The sequence below is a fragment of the Scaptodrosophila lebanonensis genome, unplaced genomic scaffold, assembly GCF_003285725.1.
Source record: "Scaptodrosophila lebanonensis strain 11010-0011.00,11010-0021.00 unplaced genomic scaffold, SlebRS2 tig00001412-arrow-pilon, whole genome shotgun sequence".
In the NCBI taxonomy this organism is placed as follows: Eukaryota; Metazoa; Arthropoda; class Insecta; order Diptera; family Drosophilidae; genus Scaptodrosophila; species Scaptodrosophila lebanonensis.
The window spans coordinates 8,883,505-8,904,627 of record NW_022060739.1 but is presented as its reverse complement, the minus strand read 5'-3'; the positions used below and the strand labels follow the sequence as shown (position 1 = coordinate 8,904,627).

The window sequence follows — 21,123 nt, the reverse complement described above, 5'->3', positions numbered from 1 at the left end:
GGAAGAAGTATTTCCAGTCACAACTTTGTTTTGTTAATATTTCTGTTTATTATCTGTATTTATTGTGTACTTTTTATACATACATATGTATAGTATAGTTCAAGTATAGAATATATTACGTACGAGTACATTCAAATGCTAACTAATCGGAAGTCGCTTAGTCTAGTAAATATTTGTTATTGTCGCGAACCTAAACAAACAATTTTGCTAAGTTTTGAATAGCGGCGCAATTCATTTTCCCAGATTTGTGACATTCGGAACTTTTAATTGGCAGCTGGAGATTTCGAATATGTATTTCGATATTCAATAAACGGTTCTTGTCTCTAGTAGGTTATACGAGTAGTCAGATGCATTGAAACAAGTCTTTAGATATACATAAGCGAACAAAAATTAAACTTAGGGCGACAATGCTGTTGGCTGTTGGTTGTTTTGTGACACATTGCCGTTAAACGTGCATAAATTATTTACAAAATACGCAAATACGTTGCGAAAGCCTGCTCTCAGCGACGCGTAGACGATGATTCTACAAGGACGCTATGAAGGGCGTCAGATCGGGAAACTTGAAGAGATTCTGATTGCGCGAACGTGTAACGCGCGGCTGGGCAAGACCCTGACGCTGCTGGGGACTGAAGCCGGAGGCCTGTTGGCCGGTCAAATAGATGCCGCACTGCGAGTTGCAGACCTCGTCACGCAGAATAGCCTCCTTGGGCCACTGACGTATCAGCTGGCCGCAGTCGGTGATGCGCAGTGAGGCACATTGGGCCTGGAAAATGGGTTGGTACAGATTAGCAAGAGCTACTGATTATTAAATCTGTATAACTTACGCCATCGGTGGAGCAAACACAACTGGTGCACGGCGAGGGGAAGGCGGACTCGCCAACACGCACATTTCGCGAGCCAATCTGGCAACCCTGCACATTCTCGCGCCAGGCATTCAAATCAATCTGTGGCATGGACTGACAGGGTACGCGAGGATTACTGCAAGGAATTACAGAGTTAGGGGAGTTCCAACTTTAAAAAAAATGTTTCCAGCTACTTACAGGAAATTGCTGGGCAAATCGAAGGCAGCACGTTGCATATCGCCGGGTATCTCCAGATTCTCGCAACTGATCTTGGCCAGCGTTACCTTACGTATCTCAGCCAGCTGAGCTTCGGTGAACTTGACTTCGGGGTTCTGATTCTCATACCAGTAGCGATCGCACTTGCGCAGCTGTCTAAACTGGATGCCGATAATGCATGCTAGTGTGGGACCCACCAGACCGCCCTGCAGCGGACGCTCTGTCATGGCACCAGGGAACAGATCGATATCATCGACGGAGGCATAGACCTTCTGGAAGCGGCTGATCACCTCGGTAGGTATTTCGCGACTCAGATCGTTCCAGTTGCTGGCGCGCTTCAGATTACACAAAGCACGGTAGTTGTTATAGGATGGTATGCCGTGATCGCGTGCTGGATGAAGGAATGGAAGGAGTTAGAGAAAGGGATGCAGACAAGTACCCTGCAAAGATTCTTACCACGCTGAATGTTGAGAGCGATCAAATCAATACCGGAGAAGGGAATCTTGCGATCCTCAAACAAGTGATTGGTGACCTCGCCGGTAATGAACTGATCCAACGTCTCCATGGGCGTGGCAACCAAACCGCGCATGATCTCATCAATGATGCCCGGCTGTAGCAAAGCGTCCATGCGGAAGAAGCCATCACGGAGCAGCAGGGGTGGATCCACAGGCTGATGCTGGACACTGAGACGAGGAATGTGGGGACGAAGCAGGGAGTGACCTATGCGGAAGGCGGCAGCAGCAAATTCATTGAAAATAATGGGACTGCACGAGGGATTATAGTCCTTGTAGTAGCCCTGAGGCAACAGCTTCAGGCCATACAAATTGACGGCGTTCCAGCTGAGAATGCGGGGCAGGAACTCGTTGAAGGCAATGTGTTGGACCTGAGCGCTGACAATACGACGGGCATGATGGAACAACTGTTCGCCGTTCCAGTGCGGATTGACGCCGCGCAGACCCTCGACAAGGCGATTGTGCTCTCGAATGAAGATGGTGTGGATGGCAGTCAGACCAGGTTGCTCGGAGGCGCGATCGTCGCCACCGCTGAAGCACAGACCACTGGGCGATTTGCACTCGGGATGGACGTTGGTCTGAGGCAACAGCTCCTTACCGCGCACTGGGTGGACGGTGCTGTTCATGCGGCCAGAGAAGCCACGCAAACGTGTAGCCACGCAAATATTCTCACCGTAGATCATGGATCCGTCCAGGAAGTGGGTGTTTTGATTTATTTGGTCACGTGGACCCAACGTCTGCTGGCCGGGCAGCGATCTCATCGAGGGGAAGCAAAAACGTTCACCACTGGTCACATTCACCTCAGGATAATAGAAGTCGCCAGGTGGCACGGGGAAGGGGTTGCACTCGGGGTGCACTGTCTGACGGGAGTTGCAACGTCGGCAGCTAGGAATGGACTCATGGAAGCCCTTATGTATGGGCGTCATGGTCAGATCGTGATCGACAAACTGCGCAAACTGCATGACCATCAGAGAGTAGCGTGTGTGCAAGTTCGATATGTCCGGATGTATGGTGGTGGAAATGGTGCGAGGGTTGGGCAATGGGCCTCCGGTAATGCCAGTAACACGGGGTGCCGAAATGCCATCCTCATACTGGGCAGGCAGCAGACGCGAGAAGGTGGTCAGCGACTTGCCCCAGTTGGGATTGCGCAGGTTGTTGCAACGTCCCGACATGGTGCGGAAGGGGCTGCTGGCATCGCATTGCTGCGATGGTTCCGGACATTCGCCCTCGTTCTGATGCTGCTGACCTATCAACGAACTTATGTCCACAGTCTGCAACGTGTCCGTCAGTTCGTTGCGATTAAAGGCTTTCTGATTTGGATTGAAAATTTGGCGCTTCCGACGCGAAATGCTGTTCAGTGACTTGAGAATCTCATTGGAGGTTAGCTCGAAAATTAACGAAGAATTGGCAATGTCTAGAGCAGCGCGATTAGCCTTGCTGAAAGAAGCTGCGGTGCCATCAGGTGATTTAGCGCTGACGCCGCCCTCTGTGGGGAATGGAAGAATGTAGTTAGGTACGTCTAGGTTTGTTGGTCTAGCACTGAAGTACTTACGTTGACGCCACACCTCGTACTCGAAGCGCTTGCGCTCCTCCAACTCCTGCTTGGCACGCTCCACAGCCGCCTCAATCAGCGCAGGATTCAATTCACTAAAGGCATCCTTGGTCTCGGGCTCAACATCTACATGCTCCACCAGAGTATCATCCTCCACACTCACTTTCCAGGGGCGTATATCGAACTTGGGCAGCTGGGTGCAGTCCAAAACGGAGTTCCTAAATGGTTACAGTAGGGCATGAGCTTGGAACTCCGAGTATAAAATGTCAGCTTTAACTCACAGATAGTTATCCTCGCGTATAAAGGCCTTTGATTGGGCCGTTGTTACTTGATGGGAGCCACAAAGCAAGCCGGATAGCGTGGTCTGACGAATGCTCTTCAGCTGTTCCAGCGTAAAGGAAGAGGGTGGAATTTCGTTCTCATACCAAAAACGATCGGTTTTCTTGATCTGCTCAAATTGCAGTGTCATCAGGCAGGTAATGGTGGGTCCGAACAAAGCACCGACAGCGGGATCTTCGAGCAGCGCACCCACAAGCAAATCAATATCCTCGGCGTTTCTGATAAAAGAAAGAGATAAGCAAATATAAGTTGTTGTGAAGGCCAAGACTTTCATCAATTGACTCTGAACTTACTGATAGATATCGCGCAAGTTGGTAATATGCTCCTCGGGTATATTGCTCAAGGTGGATAAGTTGTCGAAGCTCACATTTGTGGCTGCTGCGCCCTGGCCATAGCGACGCTCGCAAAGGTCCAATGCGTGCACATAGGAGGCGATGCCATGATCGCGGCCACGATGAACGGCCAACGCCAACTCAGACCAACCATCGGCATTCACTTGGCTGGGCACCAACGACTTCTGCAGAGCGGCAATCGACAACAGCTCGTGGGCAGAGCTCTTCTGTGACAGCATCTCGGGTGGGTACATGCTCCAGAAGGCAGGCATGGCGCTGGTGGCGAACTCGTTGTAAATGCCAGCACGCACTGAGCTCGAGTAGTTGGACGAATGCTTCTCGGGTGTCAGTCGTAGGCCCTCCTTGGCTGTGGTCTCCTGACCCAACACCAATGGCAAGAACTCGTTGTAGGTGATGTGCTGTATGGTGGCAGTTATAATGCGTCTAGCCTCCAAGAAGACATCCTGCTCCGACCACTCGGGATTAAAGTGAGCCAACTGCTCGCCAATATTGTTGTGCTGCTGCAGCAATGCCCGATGAAGAGCACCCGTGGCCCCTGAAAGTTGGCAATGACGGCAGCTCTCCACCTTCACACCGCCACTGATGTAGGTGCGCAGTTGGTCGAACTCGTGCTGAGTGGAGCCGTACAGACCGGAGCCATCGATATAGGCCGAGGCAATGTTCATCTGCTGGCGAGTATCTGCAAAGTAGGGCGTTTAATTAAACCAGTCTTCCATGTCGTCTATCATAAGAATTAAGTGAAAGGCGCCTGTTATAAATAAGATTTTTATCAAATCACTGACAAATCTAAGCATAAACCTTTACCTAGATGGGATAAGGCGGTACTCTTGAATCAAGTTTTTTTGGTGCTGGAGCAGTAAAAATATTACCATATTTTAAAAAAGCACCACCCGTCATGCGAATAAGTCTTCAAAGCTTATGAATCAGTGAACTATGCCTTATAGCTGTTATAGGAACGATTCGTGGAATGAAGTTGATTTGAGGGATTGCTGCACTTTATCAGCCTTTAGTCTTCCCCTTAGTCTTCTTTTTATTCAACCCAACCTTATCGCCTACTCACGTTTTTTGCATGCCTCGGCATCGAAGCCTGGAGCCGAGCGCTTGTATTCCTTGCAGTCGGGACCGGGACGGACAAAGCACTGCTGGAGCTCGCTGGGATCCTTAGCGCCGGCAGCCTGATTGCAGCACCGGCCGTTAATAGGCAGTTGTCCGACCTCGTACAGATCGTTGGCCAACAATTGGCCCCAGGCGGGCAGCATGGCAGTGATGTGCGGATGACGCAGCTCGCCCTCGACATGACGCTGCAGCTGCTCAATCACCAGTTCCGCATCCGGCAGGGCGTGAGTGCCGTGCGAGCTGCGTGGCTGACTCACTTCATCCGCATAGTCGGCTTGCAGCAGACGCAGGAAAATATCGCCCCGAGCGCCCCACTTGCGATGCGACACATTGTTGCACTCCGCTGTCGGCTGGCGGTACTTGCTCGGCGGGCACACATCGTACTCCTCGGCGGCCGCAACACCCGTTGGACTACACTGCGTCACAGAGCGAGCGCGCTCCGAGCGAAGCGCATTGACGGCACTCGACTCGAGATCCTCGGGCAGTCGTAGCGTAAAGCTCGGCGCACAGAGACACCTATAAATAAACAGAGAGAAGAGTTAGCAGATGAGTATGGGAAAATAGTAACTGTATTACGTATGGGGAGGCGTATTTCCCATTAGTCTAATCGTATTTCCCCAAGCTGTAAGCAAGCTCAGATATTTTGCATGCCTTGTGCTTATTTAATGGCGCAAGATCTCGATATACTTTGTTTCATCATTGACAGGCTAAGCCGGGTTGCGGGCTTTTCAATAGCTTAATTGTTTACTTTTTCACACTATTCAAACATTAGGCTTACAGTGGCTACAAATTATGCTTTTGGAGACAAAAAATGAAATAATTGTGGTAGCAATACTGGCATTAGCTGGAATTGTTGAAAATAAATTACAAATTTGCAAACAAACTAGTCAATTAGTGATAAGAAAACACTGGAGAGAAGCCAGACAGTGAAATATTCTTTACCATGCCCATAGCAGAAGCAATAAAAAGAGGAAGACCGAACGCGCTTCTTTAGTTGGTAGCTATAGTACTGGAGTGGAATTTTTTACTGATCACTTTTCTTCGAATTAAATTTGAATAAAATTTGACACAGAAGTAGAGAATCAGTAATTTATATTAATACGAATTAATTAATAATAATAACGTGTGCAAAGTTTGGTTTATATAGCTATGAAATTATGGACACTATTGAAAAAATTTTGAAGGGGGAAACAAATTAAAAAAATAAAATAAACTAGAGATGTCTGGCGATGAGCAGAGTCTACATACAAAGCTTTGTCAATGTGAGCTATACCGTTCCAGAAATACAGCCGTTCATACAGACAGACGGACAGATGGACATATCTAGATGGATTTCGCTCATCATGCTGCTTCAGCTTTTTACCCTTCGGGTACAGGATATAAAAACACACAGATTCCATAGAAATTTTCTTCAAATAATGAAGCAAGAAGCTTGCTTTAAATAATGAAAGAATTATATATGTAGCTCTATTCCATATTCAATTGTAGTTACTTAAAATAGCAAAGCTGAGCTGAAAACTAGCCGCAATAGCTGCCTAAAATCATCCAATTATTATATATTTAAAGCCACTGTGCAGCACATTTTGCTCAGACTGCCAATCAACTAAATAGATAAGTCGGAGGCATCAGCATAGACTGCTAAGCGTCTAACCGGATATCAGACGCCAGCTAATCATTTTATGGCCACTTAAACAATGGCTGTTGCTCTCTCAGTCAACGGGCAAACAAACAATGGCCTGACTGAACCGCTTATTATATCATAATCTCCGCACAAATATTTAAGCAATTGATTGGGGTTTTTTTCTATTCTCATTCTTTTGAATGAGTGGCCAATGAGTGGTTGGCTTCACGTGATTCTCTGGCTGCATTGACATTAATTTTCGAGTGTTGTTCGATGTCACATCAATTTGTAATTTGGCATGCTTGAGAGCTTTGTCCATTATGCAATGAAATGTGTATAATTTGCCATTATATCTATCTTGTAGTTGTTGTTGTTGCTTGCACGAGTATTGTGGGCGACGGAAACTCATAAAGAGTTGAGCAATGAACTCAATATGCGGGTCTGCGCACAGTCGAGTGCTCCCCCACCTCTCTGACCGACTAATGTCTTCAATTATGTTAATTACTTTTGCAAATTCGCCGCTAAAATTTATCTAATGAGAACATTTGTATGCTGTCAAAAATTATTGACTGACGCACATTGCGGGCTTGCACATAATTTTCAAATTATGACGTTGTCTATAAAGCGCATATTTTGTATTCCATACTATACTAAGTAGTACGAGTATATTGGACATAGTGAGTTGTTGTCTTTGAATTTCTGGTTTTTCAAATGCCACACAAACATTTCGAGCACTTTACGAGTATTTATTGTTGAAATATTCGTTTCTTGTTTGCTGAGTTCAGCTTCAGCTTAGATTGCTTCAAGTGTTGGCCAAAACGCAATTGGTGGCATTTGAGCATTTAGACGATATACGAGTATTCAAGGTTGATCTGTGTAGTTGTTTGGCTGCTTTGTGGCCGGCGAGTTTGTTGCCCAAGTCTTTTGTTTTGTACGTAAGCGTTAAATGCATTTAATTGTTTGTTTACCTCTCTCTCTCTCTCTCTTTTTATCTCTTTTATTTTACTTCTCGGAGAGTTCAAATGCCTGCCAACTCAGTCATTAGCCACATTAACACTTTGTGGCATTTTTCATTTTCTGTTCACCATTTTGGAAAGACTTTTAAGTGCCTGTTTAAACGCCACCAATGGCTTTAATACGCTTTTACAAACTTAACGACCAGCAGCTGAAATTGGAATATATGGGATTACAACAACAACCAGCTCCAAATTGGACTGCCGATTACATAAAATTTCAATAGCGAACGACAATTTATAAAAATATCAACTCTAATATGCAGAGTAGGAGGACAAAGGAAATGGTTTTCGGCTGCAGCAACATTTTGAACAAATATTTATTTATCGTTTATATTTGAATTTAAAATTTTGTTTAATTATTATAAACAAATAGTTTAAATTGACAATAATGAGTCCATTATTTTTAAAAGCAAAAGTAACTAAAACGACTCCGACTCGATGGCCTGACCTTTTTCACAGCCAAAGATATTCAGAAATGTTCTTATAGCCTAAATGGTATAAATATAGGAAACATTTAATGTTTTCATTCAACCTTAAAACATAAACTGATAAATAATTACAGTTTTTTCATCTAATTATATTTAAAAGTCTTCCAAAAATACTTTTCAAGAATATAATACATAGTTTTAAATAAATATAGTCTATTTTTAAATGACAGTCGATATACTTCGTTTTCAATTATAATATTTGTATACGAAAAAATATTTATTGAAAACCGATTTTATTTAATTGGAAAAACGTATTAATAATTGACATAATTGTGACATAAATAATGAAATGCTAACACAACAATATCTTCTTTAACGCGAATATTTTTTTGTTAACAAAAAAATAGTACATAAGCTCATAAAATTCGTTTTATTTCGAAACCGCTAGCAATTCGTTGCGAAGCAAATAAAATCAATTGAACAGCGTTGTTGCCAATTCTTTGAACCAATTCCAAGTATTATTAGGTGGCTTAAAATTGTTGCCAATTTCGGCAACAGCCACAGCAACAAAGGCAGCACATCAACAATAACAACAGTGCTCGCCTCGGAGTAATAATAGGTATTATATATTTATTTACTCGAAGCATTAGCGGAGCTTGTAGCCACAATAGCCATTACCTAAAGGCAGTCACGTCGCGGTTGATGCGCGCCTCCAACTGCTCAACGAAAGCGAAAGCTTTTGTGGGCCACAACGAGCAGCTGACACACAATTGGACGAACAGACAAACAGACAAACAAACATTCACACTTTGTACAGAAGGCAGCCAATTTACATTTGTTGTCTTAAAGTTGTGGCTTCGTTGCTTTGGTATTTATGTCACACACCCCGTGCTGAATTGAAGAGTAAAAAATGTGTGTCACATGTGACTTGATGACACCAATACAACAACAATAACAACCACAATGATAAAAATAATAAACAGCTGCAAATGGACAAGCAATTAGTGACGACAAATAATAGAAAAATAGGTATGCGCGGCACACACGTCGTATGAGTTATTCAATTTTTGCGCACAATGCAGACTTATGACATCGATCGCTTATGACTGCCCGCACCACAATTTGCTTAACAATTTAATGTATTAAGATGCAGCAACAACAACGACAACAGCACATCAATTTCCTATGCATTTCTGCTTTGATTTTGTGCAGAAAAAATGAAAGTTTCAGTTTATTTCCATAGCAAATATTTATGGTTGCTCCTAATGTTGACATCGATCATTTGGCAGATGCAAATCCGCAAATAAATTCATACGCAAATATTTGTATTTATGCTCAACAAACATTATATAATCGTGTTTTGCAAAAATGCCGATTAATTTTGTGTGCGTGTGTGTGTGTGAAATGAAAGCCCTTATTGAAAATGTTGTTTATTGATTTCTGCCAATTGGCAGGCGCTTGAACCTGCATTCAGGCATTCTTTACAACATTTTTGTTTTGTGATGATTCATCAGTGATTGCAGTTTAAGCGGAAATCAAATCAGCGTGTCGACTTTTTAATTAAAACATATAAAAATAATGAATTTAAATGCGGAATGTGTTTTAAGGTCATCAGCAACATTTCGAAGAACAATCGATGAATCGTTGTGTATGGAAGAATCATTTCTAACATCGTTTCGAGCAGTCTTTTCGGTAAACAACCATAAACCGATTTATTCATTATCTATCTTATTACTCCAAATTGTACAGCAGCTATTAAATAAATATGTTTTTATATATGAGCAAATCTGTTATAAAGGAATCCTTGAATGTATGGAATTTTAATTAACAACACAATATTAAATATTCCTACCTCCATATACTTATATTCGTAGTTACATATTTAATGATTTCTTATAATTACTAACTTTTTAATTACGAGTATTAAGCATGTGTTGGAAATATAAGTAAATACATTCCAAACTATCTCTCATTCAATAACTATTGTGAAATTGTTCATTCATTCATTACTCTTGCCTACTTTTTGAAGCTTCGACAAGAGCTTGCACAAATATCATCATCCTCTTAAGCATATGTACTATATAGTACATACATCTACAAATTTGTTGTATATAGACATTATAAATACCACGAATTACTGTCCGGCAAATACAAATAACTTGGGTATATACCCAAAGCTATTGCTGAAAGCTTGCATTTGCATTTAGCAATGTTGAAATAATAAAAACTGCAACTATTATCGCTGGCGCTGCTGTCAGTCAGTTAGGGAGTCAGTCAGTCAGCCAGCCAGTCAGTCAATCAGTTACACAGCTAGGCGGCGGCAATCACCTGAAACACGTGAATCTGAAAATACCAAATGGCAGATGTAACAAGTCAAACAGGTCGCCAGCTATGCGTCAGCTCGGGTGTTAGGGCAGAAGATTTCTGAATCAACAGGCAGTTGCAAATGTTTTCAATTCGATTTGTTTGACTTCCAGCGCGTGCCACAGCTATCATTGAAGCATTTAAGCAATTCACAAAAGCACTATTAATGCACGTACGCAATGCATATTAAAAAATTAATTAATTTGAAATCATTTTAATTGCTTTGTGTTGCCATCGAATGGCAAAACCTAATGCGATTACATAAAACTGCCGCATCATTTGTTGCCCATTAGGCCGCGGTGCGGTTAGTTGCGCACGCTTCCACATAATTAATTTGCAATTAAACAATTATTAAATGTTGCGCAGTGGCTGCCAATTATGCTCGCAAATTAAATGTCTTCCAATACCAACGACTTTCATTTGGATTTTCAAAGCTTACCCCCACATCTTGCATGTTTTCTTTTTTTTTATCGATTAGTTGCTGCTTACCTGCCAGTATGGAAATAAATAATTTATGTTTAGTAATGTATTTATTTTTATTTGCATCAAGCTATTGAAAAGTGTTGAGTTCGGTAGCACAGCTAATTATATGATTGCACATTAATGAAGGTTGTCAGGGACGCACGAGAAACGATTCGCGATAAGCAGATGCCTCTTGGCAGCCATACTTATCGGTTGGTGGATCGGTTATTTCATAAATGTTGCTAATGTTCCCCTCTTAGCGTAGTTTTGCTAAACAGCTGCAAAAACCTTTTGCACCTTATGCTATTTTTCTGGCTTGCGCAAAGCAGCCCAGACAAAAGACTTAGGCAACGAACTCGACGACTCAATTGCAAAATCAGGCAGCAACTGCAACAACAGTGGCACTAACAGTTAGCAGCAAGCACAACAACCAACAATTGCAACAACAACAACAACAATACTTTCAAAACGAAACCCTTGCAAATTATTTATGAGCCACTAGAGGCTTTTGTAAATACTGCAACGACGATATACTTGTACTTGTATGCATGAACTGGCCCGGCAACAGCTGAAAAGCGCATAAGGAAGTAAGTAGTAAATGCTTTAACATTGTAAGCATATTTTAAATCATTTGCTTGTTGAAGTAATAACTCTTTTAGGTTTCAAATGCTGGCTTCAATTTAGGGCCAGAAAAGAAAGCTATCGCTACTAAATGCTTTATTATGTTTATGAGTATTTAGACAGTTATTGAACTGCATAATTCTTGTTATAATACATTAACTGATAGTGCAGGGAATACAAGTATATAGTATGTACTATTTGAAGCATACGTGTACCTTTGGCAGTGTAGGCTGCAAACAGCAGCACGATTTCCAAACACTTTTTCAAGCTAAAACGCTTTAAGCGGTGCCATCTTCAATTTTATTACGGAAGCGTAGGCTGCACAGCAACAACAACAACAATCACAATACTACTAAATAGTAAGCCAAATGCCATGAGTCAGGGCTTGGCTTAGCTTGGACGAACTTTAAGCCCGACGCCTGTGGCTCGATTACTAAATTGGCAGCCCAGCGGGCGCGCTTTTCATTATGTATATATATATATATATATATGTATGTATGTACACTTGCCCGTGCATAGTTATGGGCATTCATGTCTCGGCGCTTTTTGTGCTGCAATTACTCCAAGGCACGTCGTAGCGTCATCATGTGACTTTGCAGCTGATTTCCTACCACCAAACAGCCACACACACACAGAAACACACCCATGAATATATACACACACACACATACATATATCCACATGTAGATATGCACTTTTTTGTAAGCGGTAGCTGGCGGCTTCAATATCGTCGTGGCACAAAACCATAAAACAAAACAAAACATAACCAAAGCTAGTCACATGATTTTTATAATTTTCATGTAGCCAGCTTTGCTTCTTCTTTTTCTTCTACTTCACCGTCTTCTCCGTTACGACTTGCGTTCGGCACATTAAGTTGTGCCCAGGTGTGTGTGTGTGTGTGTGTGTGTGTTGTTTTGGCGTGGTGTCTGGTCTGCCATTACACAATAACTGCAAAAATATGCGCCGAGCAGATGACTGCCAGACCCACGCAGCAGCAGCGGCAGCAACAACAACAATAACAACAACAACAACAGTTGGGAGCCTTTTATGCATTACTTAGCATTACTTTTGTTTAGCATGATTGAATAAAGTTAACACAATATTGTGAAATTAGACAGCAACCAACTCTAATATTTTAAAATATTTCATTTAAATGAGGAAACATTTCAAATCAAAGCTTCAGCGCTTTAAGAAAAAATGCAAACAAATGTTGAAAAAGTAAATGAAGAAAGTAACAAATTAGTTGAACTTAATTATGTCTTCGGTTCTTCTTTCTCAAATAATTGCAAAAGTTAACAATAAATATATTGTTAAATACAAAAATAAATAAATGTATTCTATTCTTCTTTCTCAAATAATTGCAAAAATTAATAAATAAATAGATTCATTGATATAAATTGATGAATTAAATGGGAATATTTCAAGGATTAAATAATAAACAAATTCTCTATATGATTAGCGCCATAAATTGCTATTTCCATAAAACAATCCTAGACTGTTTATAAAAAAAATGTTACCCAATAGTTCATCAACTTATAGATGGCGGGAATTGTTCAACAATTAATTACATCTGACCCCTGTTTAGAAAATTCCAACATATTATGGACATATTTATTAGAGCCCATCATTATTCAGTTTTACAAAATATAAATAAATTGAAAATGAATTAATTTCAAAATTTTACAAATCAGAATATTCATGGCTTCAACATCAATTATTATTAAACAGTTGATTTTAAAGCTAATGATGGCTAATTAATTACATCTAATACATACTATGTAAAATAGACGAATAGATGGGAAAGCAATAAATAATAAAATATTTGCTGGAAGTATTATTGAAATTATTTCAATTAAGAGTTCGTGATTTACATATTTATTGAAAATAATTGCTTTCAACAGCTACAACGATTTCCCTTTTTATTCTTAAATTCCAAATTCAACTGCTGATTTATTGCGAATAATATTACAATTTAAATGTAACAAATTATAACACATTGCTTTCAAAATATCGATTAAATTATTACATAAAATGAATTATTATATGAAATTTTAAACATTTCAGTTTACTTATTTGTACATTTTTCTTTATAGTTTTCCCAAGAAATTTTCGTAATAACTTCAATCAGAAAACGATTATGCATTATTTTTCGAAAGTTTTAATTTATTTCTAGCTATGATTGTCTAACGTTGAGGCCAACAGCTTTTTGAGTGAAGAAATATATAAAAATTGATGCACAGCCAAGCCCAAAATCAAAATTCAAGTGCAATTCATTACAATAATTTCAAATGCGTCTCAAACAGCAACCAGCAACTATGACAGCAGCAACAACATCATCGTTCAGAGCAACATTAACAACAACAACAACAACAACCACATCAATAACAGCAAATGATGCAATTGCAGTGCCATTGCAGTTAACAAGCGAACTCGCATGAAAAAAGAAGAGAAATATTTGTTACATTGCCAAGACTGCATTTTGTGGTGAACGTTCAAAGCAAATCAACAGGCGTGAAGATCATAATTCTATGCATGTATGCGCAGATAACTACATAGTTATATACATATCTCTATAGCTACATATGTATTCAGCATGTGTGTGTGTCTTCGTTCAACATCAGATAAACCATAATGTGGTAGAGTCTGGTGTCTTGTGACTGAATGCCTTTATATGGCCAGAAAGTGTAGACGTTGGCAAAGTCACGCGCCTGCCAGGGACACACACGCGTGCACACTCATACACCCATGCACTCAAACACTCACACACTCAGACACTCGCACACTCGCACACCCATACACTCATACACACGCACTTGTGCACGACTGGGGCATAACTTTCGTTTTCATTGCGAAAGTGCATACAAGGCGCTCGCAACTTGATATTGGTAAGCAGCAGCCACAACAACAACAACAACAACCACAGTGTCAGCAGCAGCAGCTGTCGGCCAACTGCGTGGCTTGGTATCTCTTGGCCTGTTTCTGCTGCTTGCTGCCTGCTGCCTCGAAAACAGGGTGTTGCATATTATGCAAATGATTGGTGGCCGGCGCACATATTTTCTCAATTTATGATTTATGCTCGAGCCTGGTTGGCCAATTTTAATAGCTTGGCCATCATCATTAATATGCAATCGTGTTACTCGTATCAAGGTCGCCACATACGCGCTTTACCGTTACGCCCAACCTGGGAAACTGTTACAAGCCATTATTGCCAGAAGAGGCCCCTCAGTGGGACATATTTGGAGCTCGATCGTGAAGTTTGCCAAAAAATTACAAACGAGTACTATGCTTGTGAATCAGCCTTACATGCAAATTTCATAATTGCCAGACGCACCTTCAAACCGAATGTTTGTTCAACGAATTTTCACTTTGGTGCTACCTTCGCCTGCGGCTGCATTGCCAATCACAATCTTCGAGCCAAATTAAGTGAAATGTATGCAAAAGTGAAAAGGTGTGCAGATGACTCTCACAGCTCATGGCTATATGTAAATAAACAGCTATAAGCCGAGGAAATTAGTGGGCACGACCTTAAAATACCCTCACTGATCTACTGGAGAAGGAGAATCAGCAGAAGCCAGGAACACACACTAAATACATAAGGAATGAGGAATGAAAAGAAGCAGATGATTTTATATTGTTTAACAATAAGAAATAGTATCTAGTACTAATTAAGCAACATAAGTAGAAACAACAAAACTTCTTCTTTTCAACCACCTCTCTAATTTATTTATTTGTTGTTATCGGCTTCTCCATATTTGTGTTTTCTCTTAGTGGTTTAACATAAATTAAGATAAAATCAAAATTCAAACTAATACAAATTAGTGTTTAAACTTATGACTATTATATAAATGACATTCATAATTCAATTATATAAAGAATTAACAAATAAGCGGTCGGCGCATAAATAATAGAGCAATTAACCCTTCTAATTGCTTTTTAACAAGAACAAAATCGTCTAAAAATCATTATTCTTATAGTACCTATAAATCTTATTTGACACTACAATTTGTTTGCTTTAATTGCATTTTGAGCGCTTTTAAAATAAATAAAGTATTTCATTGCAAAGAGAAATACGAAAGTGACTTAATTTTTCCTATATTTTTATATAGTGCATGACTATATTTTTGAGATACCTTTCTGCTTCAAAACATTAAGAAGTTCGTTAAACTTTGCTGGAATGCTTGGCATTTGTAGATTACTAACAACTGTTTATTTTCAACATTATAAAAAAAATGCAGCAACAACGCAAATATTTTTAATTGGCTGTCTGAGGAAGAAAGTTTATAAAAATGGATTAAAAATAGTGAGGCTTATCTTCTCTTTCTCCAAAATATTAAGTCGTTGCGATTAGACATAAAAAAACTTTGTTATTCTCACACGCGCAGAATATTTATCTATATTTACAAAACCGAGCATAGATTTGGCAAAGGGCATTATTCAAGCCGACATAGCAAGAAAATTCACACACTACTCCATTGTTCCCTCAAATTGAAGAGCCCACTGAAATGCCGGAAGACTTGAGGCGCCCGCAGACGCATCTTCAAAGACTTGTTGTCAGAAAACAAAAATTCGAAACTAAATGACAGTTAAATACACACACTTTACAAGTTTTATGGAGAGCTAAGCAAAGCTAAGCCGTTTAGTTCCGTTGTTGAAATCGACAGCAGCACCACCGCCACCACTGTCAACAACAACAACAACAACAGCAACCACTATTGTCAGAGTAATGGCAACAAAATAGTAGTGCAGAAAAACGACAACAAAAAAGAGTGCCAGTCGAGTTTTTTTGGTTGGGTACGGTTGCCGGGTGCCTATATTTATACTCCTGATGTCGATTACGTCTTGTGGCTGTCATATGTACGTTTGTGTGTGTGTGTGTGTGTGTGTATGCGAGAGTATTTGTGTGTGTGTGTACAGACAAAAATTTCACTTTCTGCGTCGTTATCTGTAGGCGTTGCGTATATTTTGGTGGCATTTTGTGTTAAGCTTTGTTGCTGCTGTTGTTGTTGTTGCTATTTTTACGGATGCTGCCGTTAACACTGAAATGTACCGCGTGCCGTTATGCGCTGCTGTTTGAAGGGGGGAAGGGGAGGGGGCGGGACAGTACCTAAAGCTATGCCAGTCGCGTCGCCTGCTGCTCATAAATTTCTTTTTAACCCAAATAAACCAGTTGTGAAACAGCATTTTTGTTTCTGTTTTTTTTTTTTATTTTGTCAATATATTTGGTTGATTGTGTCACACACACACACACACACACACTGTGCCAGCCCTGGCTAAGTGGCATGCAAACACTCAAAACTGCATGCGGAGACAAACAACAATACCAAAAAAAAAAAAAAAAAAAGTTGGCAAGGGGCGAGACACCTAAGCGGTTTGTTTTCGGTTTTCTTATTTATTATTTTTTGAGTTAACCTGTTTGTAGTATGGATGACGACAACTGGTCAGCGCAATAACCAGTTGAAACCACAAAAATGCTGTGCTGTGCCAATTTTTCCTTCATATTTTTTCGGCAGCCCCCTATACGAGTAGCTGCTGCCGTTGCCGTTGCCGCTGCGTGCCAGTTCTGTCACACATCAAAAGACTTGGGCAACGAACGGGCTAGTATTGAATATTTGTTGTTGTTGTTGTTTACTTGCAGCGCTTATCAACGCACATATGTACGTAAGTAAGTATGTACGAGTGTGTATGTTCATATGTTCAGGGTCAGCCGGTAGGCGGACAACCTTTCACTTTTAACCAGGAAATGCGCAACTGGGAAAGGTTCAGACAAAACCGAAACTCTGCAGCGTGCATTCAACTTTTCACCAGCTCCGCGCATTGTTCAACTTTTGATGGTTTCGAAGGAAAAAATGCTGCAATCGAAGATTAATTACCAAAGACATTAGCAACAATAGCCACAAAAAGCTAATGCATTGTTGTGGCATCGTAGGCAAGTAAACGAATGATAAATGACAGGCGATTCAAAAATGTGCAAATTTAATTTGTTTGTCATTTAATAAAAATCGTCGTACAGAGTACACTCTTCTTTCTCATCTCTCTCTCTCCCGCTCTTCTTTCTTTCTCTGTCTGCTATGGAGTTTCTGTTACAGCCTTGAACCCAAAGCCAGCGTCTAAATTTATGGTCATTTTTTTTATATTTACGCGCTGCCTAATTGAATTTTAAGCAGTTCTCGATTCTTGTCAAAATCTAGACAACGACAACAACGAACAACGTGTTTTGCTTTGATTTAATTATAAAAGCGTTTTATGGATGTTTGGCCGGCGGGGCTTAAAGAACCAAAAGTTGGCTAGTTGGGTTGCTGGCAGTGGCCTGCGCTTTTTGCACGCAGCCAGTTTTTGAATGTTTGGAATTCAATTCAATTATACAGATACATATGTCGATGTGTATAATGGCGCCTGCTGATTTGATTTATAAGTGTGCACGTCATGGCTCAATGTTTGGCTAATGAAGGTATTAATTTGGCTGTAGGAAGCGGGTGCAACTGGTTTAAAAAAATTCAATATGTGCCAAGCAAATTAAAAATAAAGCAGACAGCTTAGAAAAATAGCTACAAATGTGAATAATCTGAGCAGTGGTTTGTGCTTTAAATTCATGTTATTTTTAATCATTTATACCTATTTCCAGAAAAAGAGTTCCTAATTGCATTAATTTAAACAAATGATTAGATAAGCAATAAATGTATTTAATCGATAATATTTTATGTTAAAACATTATTGCTTTCATGCAAACAATTTGTAGTGAAAAGGTGTTTCTCACTCTATAGGAAAAAAGTAGTAGCTAGAGTGTTAAGGCCACCTTCAAAAAACTTTCCATTATCTCTGCAGCTTTAACATCATTCTATAGCTCTTCTTCATGCATTAGCCCCTGTCGCAGTATTTGTCCAGTAATATAAATATCAACCAAAACTTCAGTGGAGCACCCTTCAATTTGCCGTTATGCACACCCACAACATAATCTTTTTAACCTTGACAGCCACGATTTGGCGCAGTCAAGTTCGTTGCCTAAGTCTTTTGTTTTACGACCACACAACCTACGCCAGTGCTCCAATTAAAGCAAATCTGCGTAATTTTTGCTCGCATTTTTGCGCTTTTTATGCACAGCTGTATTTATTAGGAGCACATTTGTTTGGCCAAACCTTGACTATAGCGGCAAAGTTAATAAACAAATGTCAAATACTATACGTTTTTTTTTTTATTTTTTTAGTCGAAGTTGTAAAATATTCGACGAGCATTTTGCCAAGAATTCTGTGGGGCGACTAAGTGCCTGACTTAAGTGTGTCAACTAGACAATGTCAGCAGCGACGCGACGTCAAGGCAGCGGCAGCGACGCTGCGTTGTGCTTAATTTGCGAGCGAACATTACATTAAGTTGCTTGGCTGCATTCTGGGCGTCGCTGGCGTTGCATGACTAAGCAAAAGAAGTTGCAGCAGCAACTGACCAAGGCTGCAACTGCAACGGCTCAATGTCGCGTAGGCGTTGCCAGCAAACAGCTAAAAAAAAAAACAGAGTTGGAAACAGCAAATTTATCGGCGTATCAGCTTTGCTAATTAATTATCTAAGCAACATGTTGTTGAATGCGCACGGCTTACATAATTGCAAGCGCATAATAGCAGAAGAAGCTTGAATTTGCATAAATTAAACATTGATTAACACAAAAGGCAATTTTGCGCTGTATTGCAGAAGAAATAAAACTTACTTTCTATATTTAGCGTCAACATGCAAATTGGCTGACTATAGTTTGGGCCTTTAACTTCAAAACTGATCGAAAGACAGAGATTAACAAACCGCTCGGATGTTTGAAGTTAGGCCTAATCGTGAAGAGCGCGCTAAATAAATTATGTAAAAAGCGTCGAAAGCCAGACGGCGGCTCTCCTAACACAACAAAATTATGTCAATGTGGTTTTTTCTTTCTCTATCTCTCTCTCTCCTTAGCTGCCGCACAATGAAAATGAAGTCATGGTTATGTAATCGTTCCAAAAAACTACCACTGCCGTGACACACAAACATTAAAACTGAAAAGAAACCATAACAACGGCCAAAAGGGTCGCCTTTTTCGGTTTTCTTTTTATCTTGCTCCGTTGTTGGCCAAAAACCACACAGCAGCCATAATTTTAGCTGCTTCTTCTCTATACATATACGAATACCTTTTTTGTGAATACATATTCATCTCTGTGTAGTGTGTCTGTGAGTGTGTGTGTGTGTGTGTGAGAGAGTGAAAATGAAAGTGAAACTTTTCAGCTACTCGACTCAACATGAAATTGATTTTTCATGGCTTTTGCGCTTCATTGAGTTCAAGTGGAAAAAACAAAATTCAAATTCGAATTGTGCTCGATTAGCTCGACCCGACTATACTTTTCGGTTACATGATCCATCCGTCTGCCTGTCCATTTCAATAGCTCATTAAATTATGATTTCTTCTGCTGCTGCTTGCATAATTACTTTAAGCAAACTGTCAAATTTTAATACTTTGTTTGCTTTGCCTAATGGCGTTTTTACTACGTTTGTTAAAATGCAAATTCTTGTGGTTTAATAATTAATGCGCTTCCCAAGGCTCGGCTCGGCTCGACGTGGCTCGTCTCGTCTGTTTTTTGGAGGAAGTTACTGATAAGCAGCTGCCTAGCTGTGTCTAGACTTCCGATGCCCTGAACTTATGCGACGCGCTTTAATATGTGATTAATGATCTCTAAAGCTAACACTTTAAGTGCTTGCTCACATAAAACGAAACTCAATAACAACATAATTGCTGAGGCAGCATATCTCACATATATTATTATTTTAATTATTATTTTAATGGCCACAACATTAGACATAGGCTGATTCTGTTGTTGAAGATTATGTTTTGTTTTTATGCATTCAGCAAGCTGTGCATAAAGACTTGTAAAGGTTAACTGTCTAAGATTTTAGAATGAGAAGACTACACAAAAGCAATATAACTGGCTACATGGCTTGCTCATATTCTTTGATGACATCTTGTAAACACATTTTGTTTTAAGGATTAACACTTTTCCATTTAACAAGTGCCGCATTGTAATAAAATTAACATTTAGATTTTGCTTAACAATGAAGTTATTTCCTGAAACCGCGTAGGGTACAAATAACTCTTTTAGTCCGCCTGTGAATTAATTTTCCATAGTTGTTCACAATTTCATATTAAACCTGACAAACTTATTATTTGTAAAATCTTAACTTCAGAGTTTTTCAATGCAGCTTAACATGTTGACCGATTTTTGGTTAACTTTTTTCGGTTATTTAGAGCTATTCTTGAAAATAGTTAATTGCAGCAAACTCTAGAAAAAATTTTATTAGGAAAACTAAATTCTATTTCTGGATAACAACAGTACATTTAAAAACGAATTTTAAGAAGATAATATTCATTAGGAAGTGAAAACAAAACATTGTAAATAAATATAAATAAATCAAAAATAGAAAAACATGTTTAATATTACATTTATTGGAACAATTCATGTAAAACAAAACTTTTAAATCATTTTCAAACTGAATAAATTCAATACAAAGTAAATTAAGATTTCATTTGTTTTTTCGAATTATTACTTAATTGTATTGAAATATTTGTAATGCAATTAATCATTAATGAATAATAAAAATGCAACTCACCATAACATTAAACTAAATAGAAGCCCTTGTTTGACCATTTTGCCAACAAAAAAAGGAGTCCTCCGGTTC

At 39.8% G+C, this 21,123-nt stretch overlaps 1 protein-coding gene across 1 annotated transcript; it reads right to left on the bottom strand.

Annotated features, from left to right (window-relative positions):
• Positions 1 to 114: 114 nt before the first annotated feature.
• Positions 115 to 21,069, bottom strand: LOC115631178. Its single transcript, XM_030527867.1, has 9 exons — positions 21,055 to 21,069; positions 4,875 to 5,446; positions 3,755 to 4,493; positions 3,404 to 3,679; positions 3,123 to 3,340; positions 1,515 to 3,056; positions 1,041 to 1,449; positions 825 to 978; positions 115 to 763 (listed from the first exon to the last, which is right to left on the bottom strand). Exons 1-9 carry the CDS (start codon positions 21,060 to 21,062, stop codon positions 524 to 526), a joined length of 4,158 nt encoding a protein of 1,385 aa, XP_030383727.1. The 5' UTR covers positions 21,063 to 21,069; the 3' UTR covers positions 115 to 523.
• Between the last annotated feature and the right edge of the window lie 54 nt (positions 21,070 to 21,123).

Bases quoted from the DNA above. Each gene is read 5' to 3' on its own strand.
- LOC115631178 (XM_030527867.1), bottom strand. The intron at 3,057-3,122 runs GTAAGTACTTCA...CATTCCCCACAG, and splicing joins GTACGAGGTGTGGCGTCAAC to AGGGCGGCGTCAGCGCTAAA. The intron at 1,450-1,514 runs GTAAGAATCTTT...TCCTTCATCCAG, and splicing joins CGCTCTCAACATTCAGCGTG to CACGCGATCACGGCATACCA.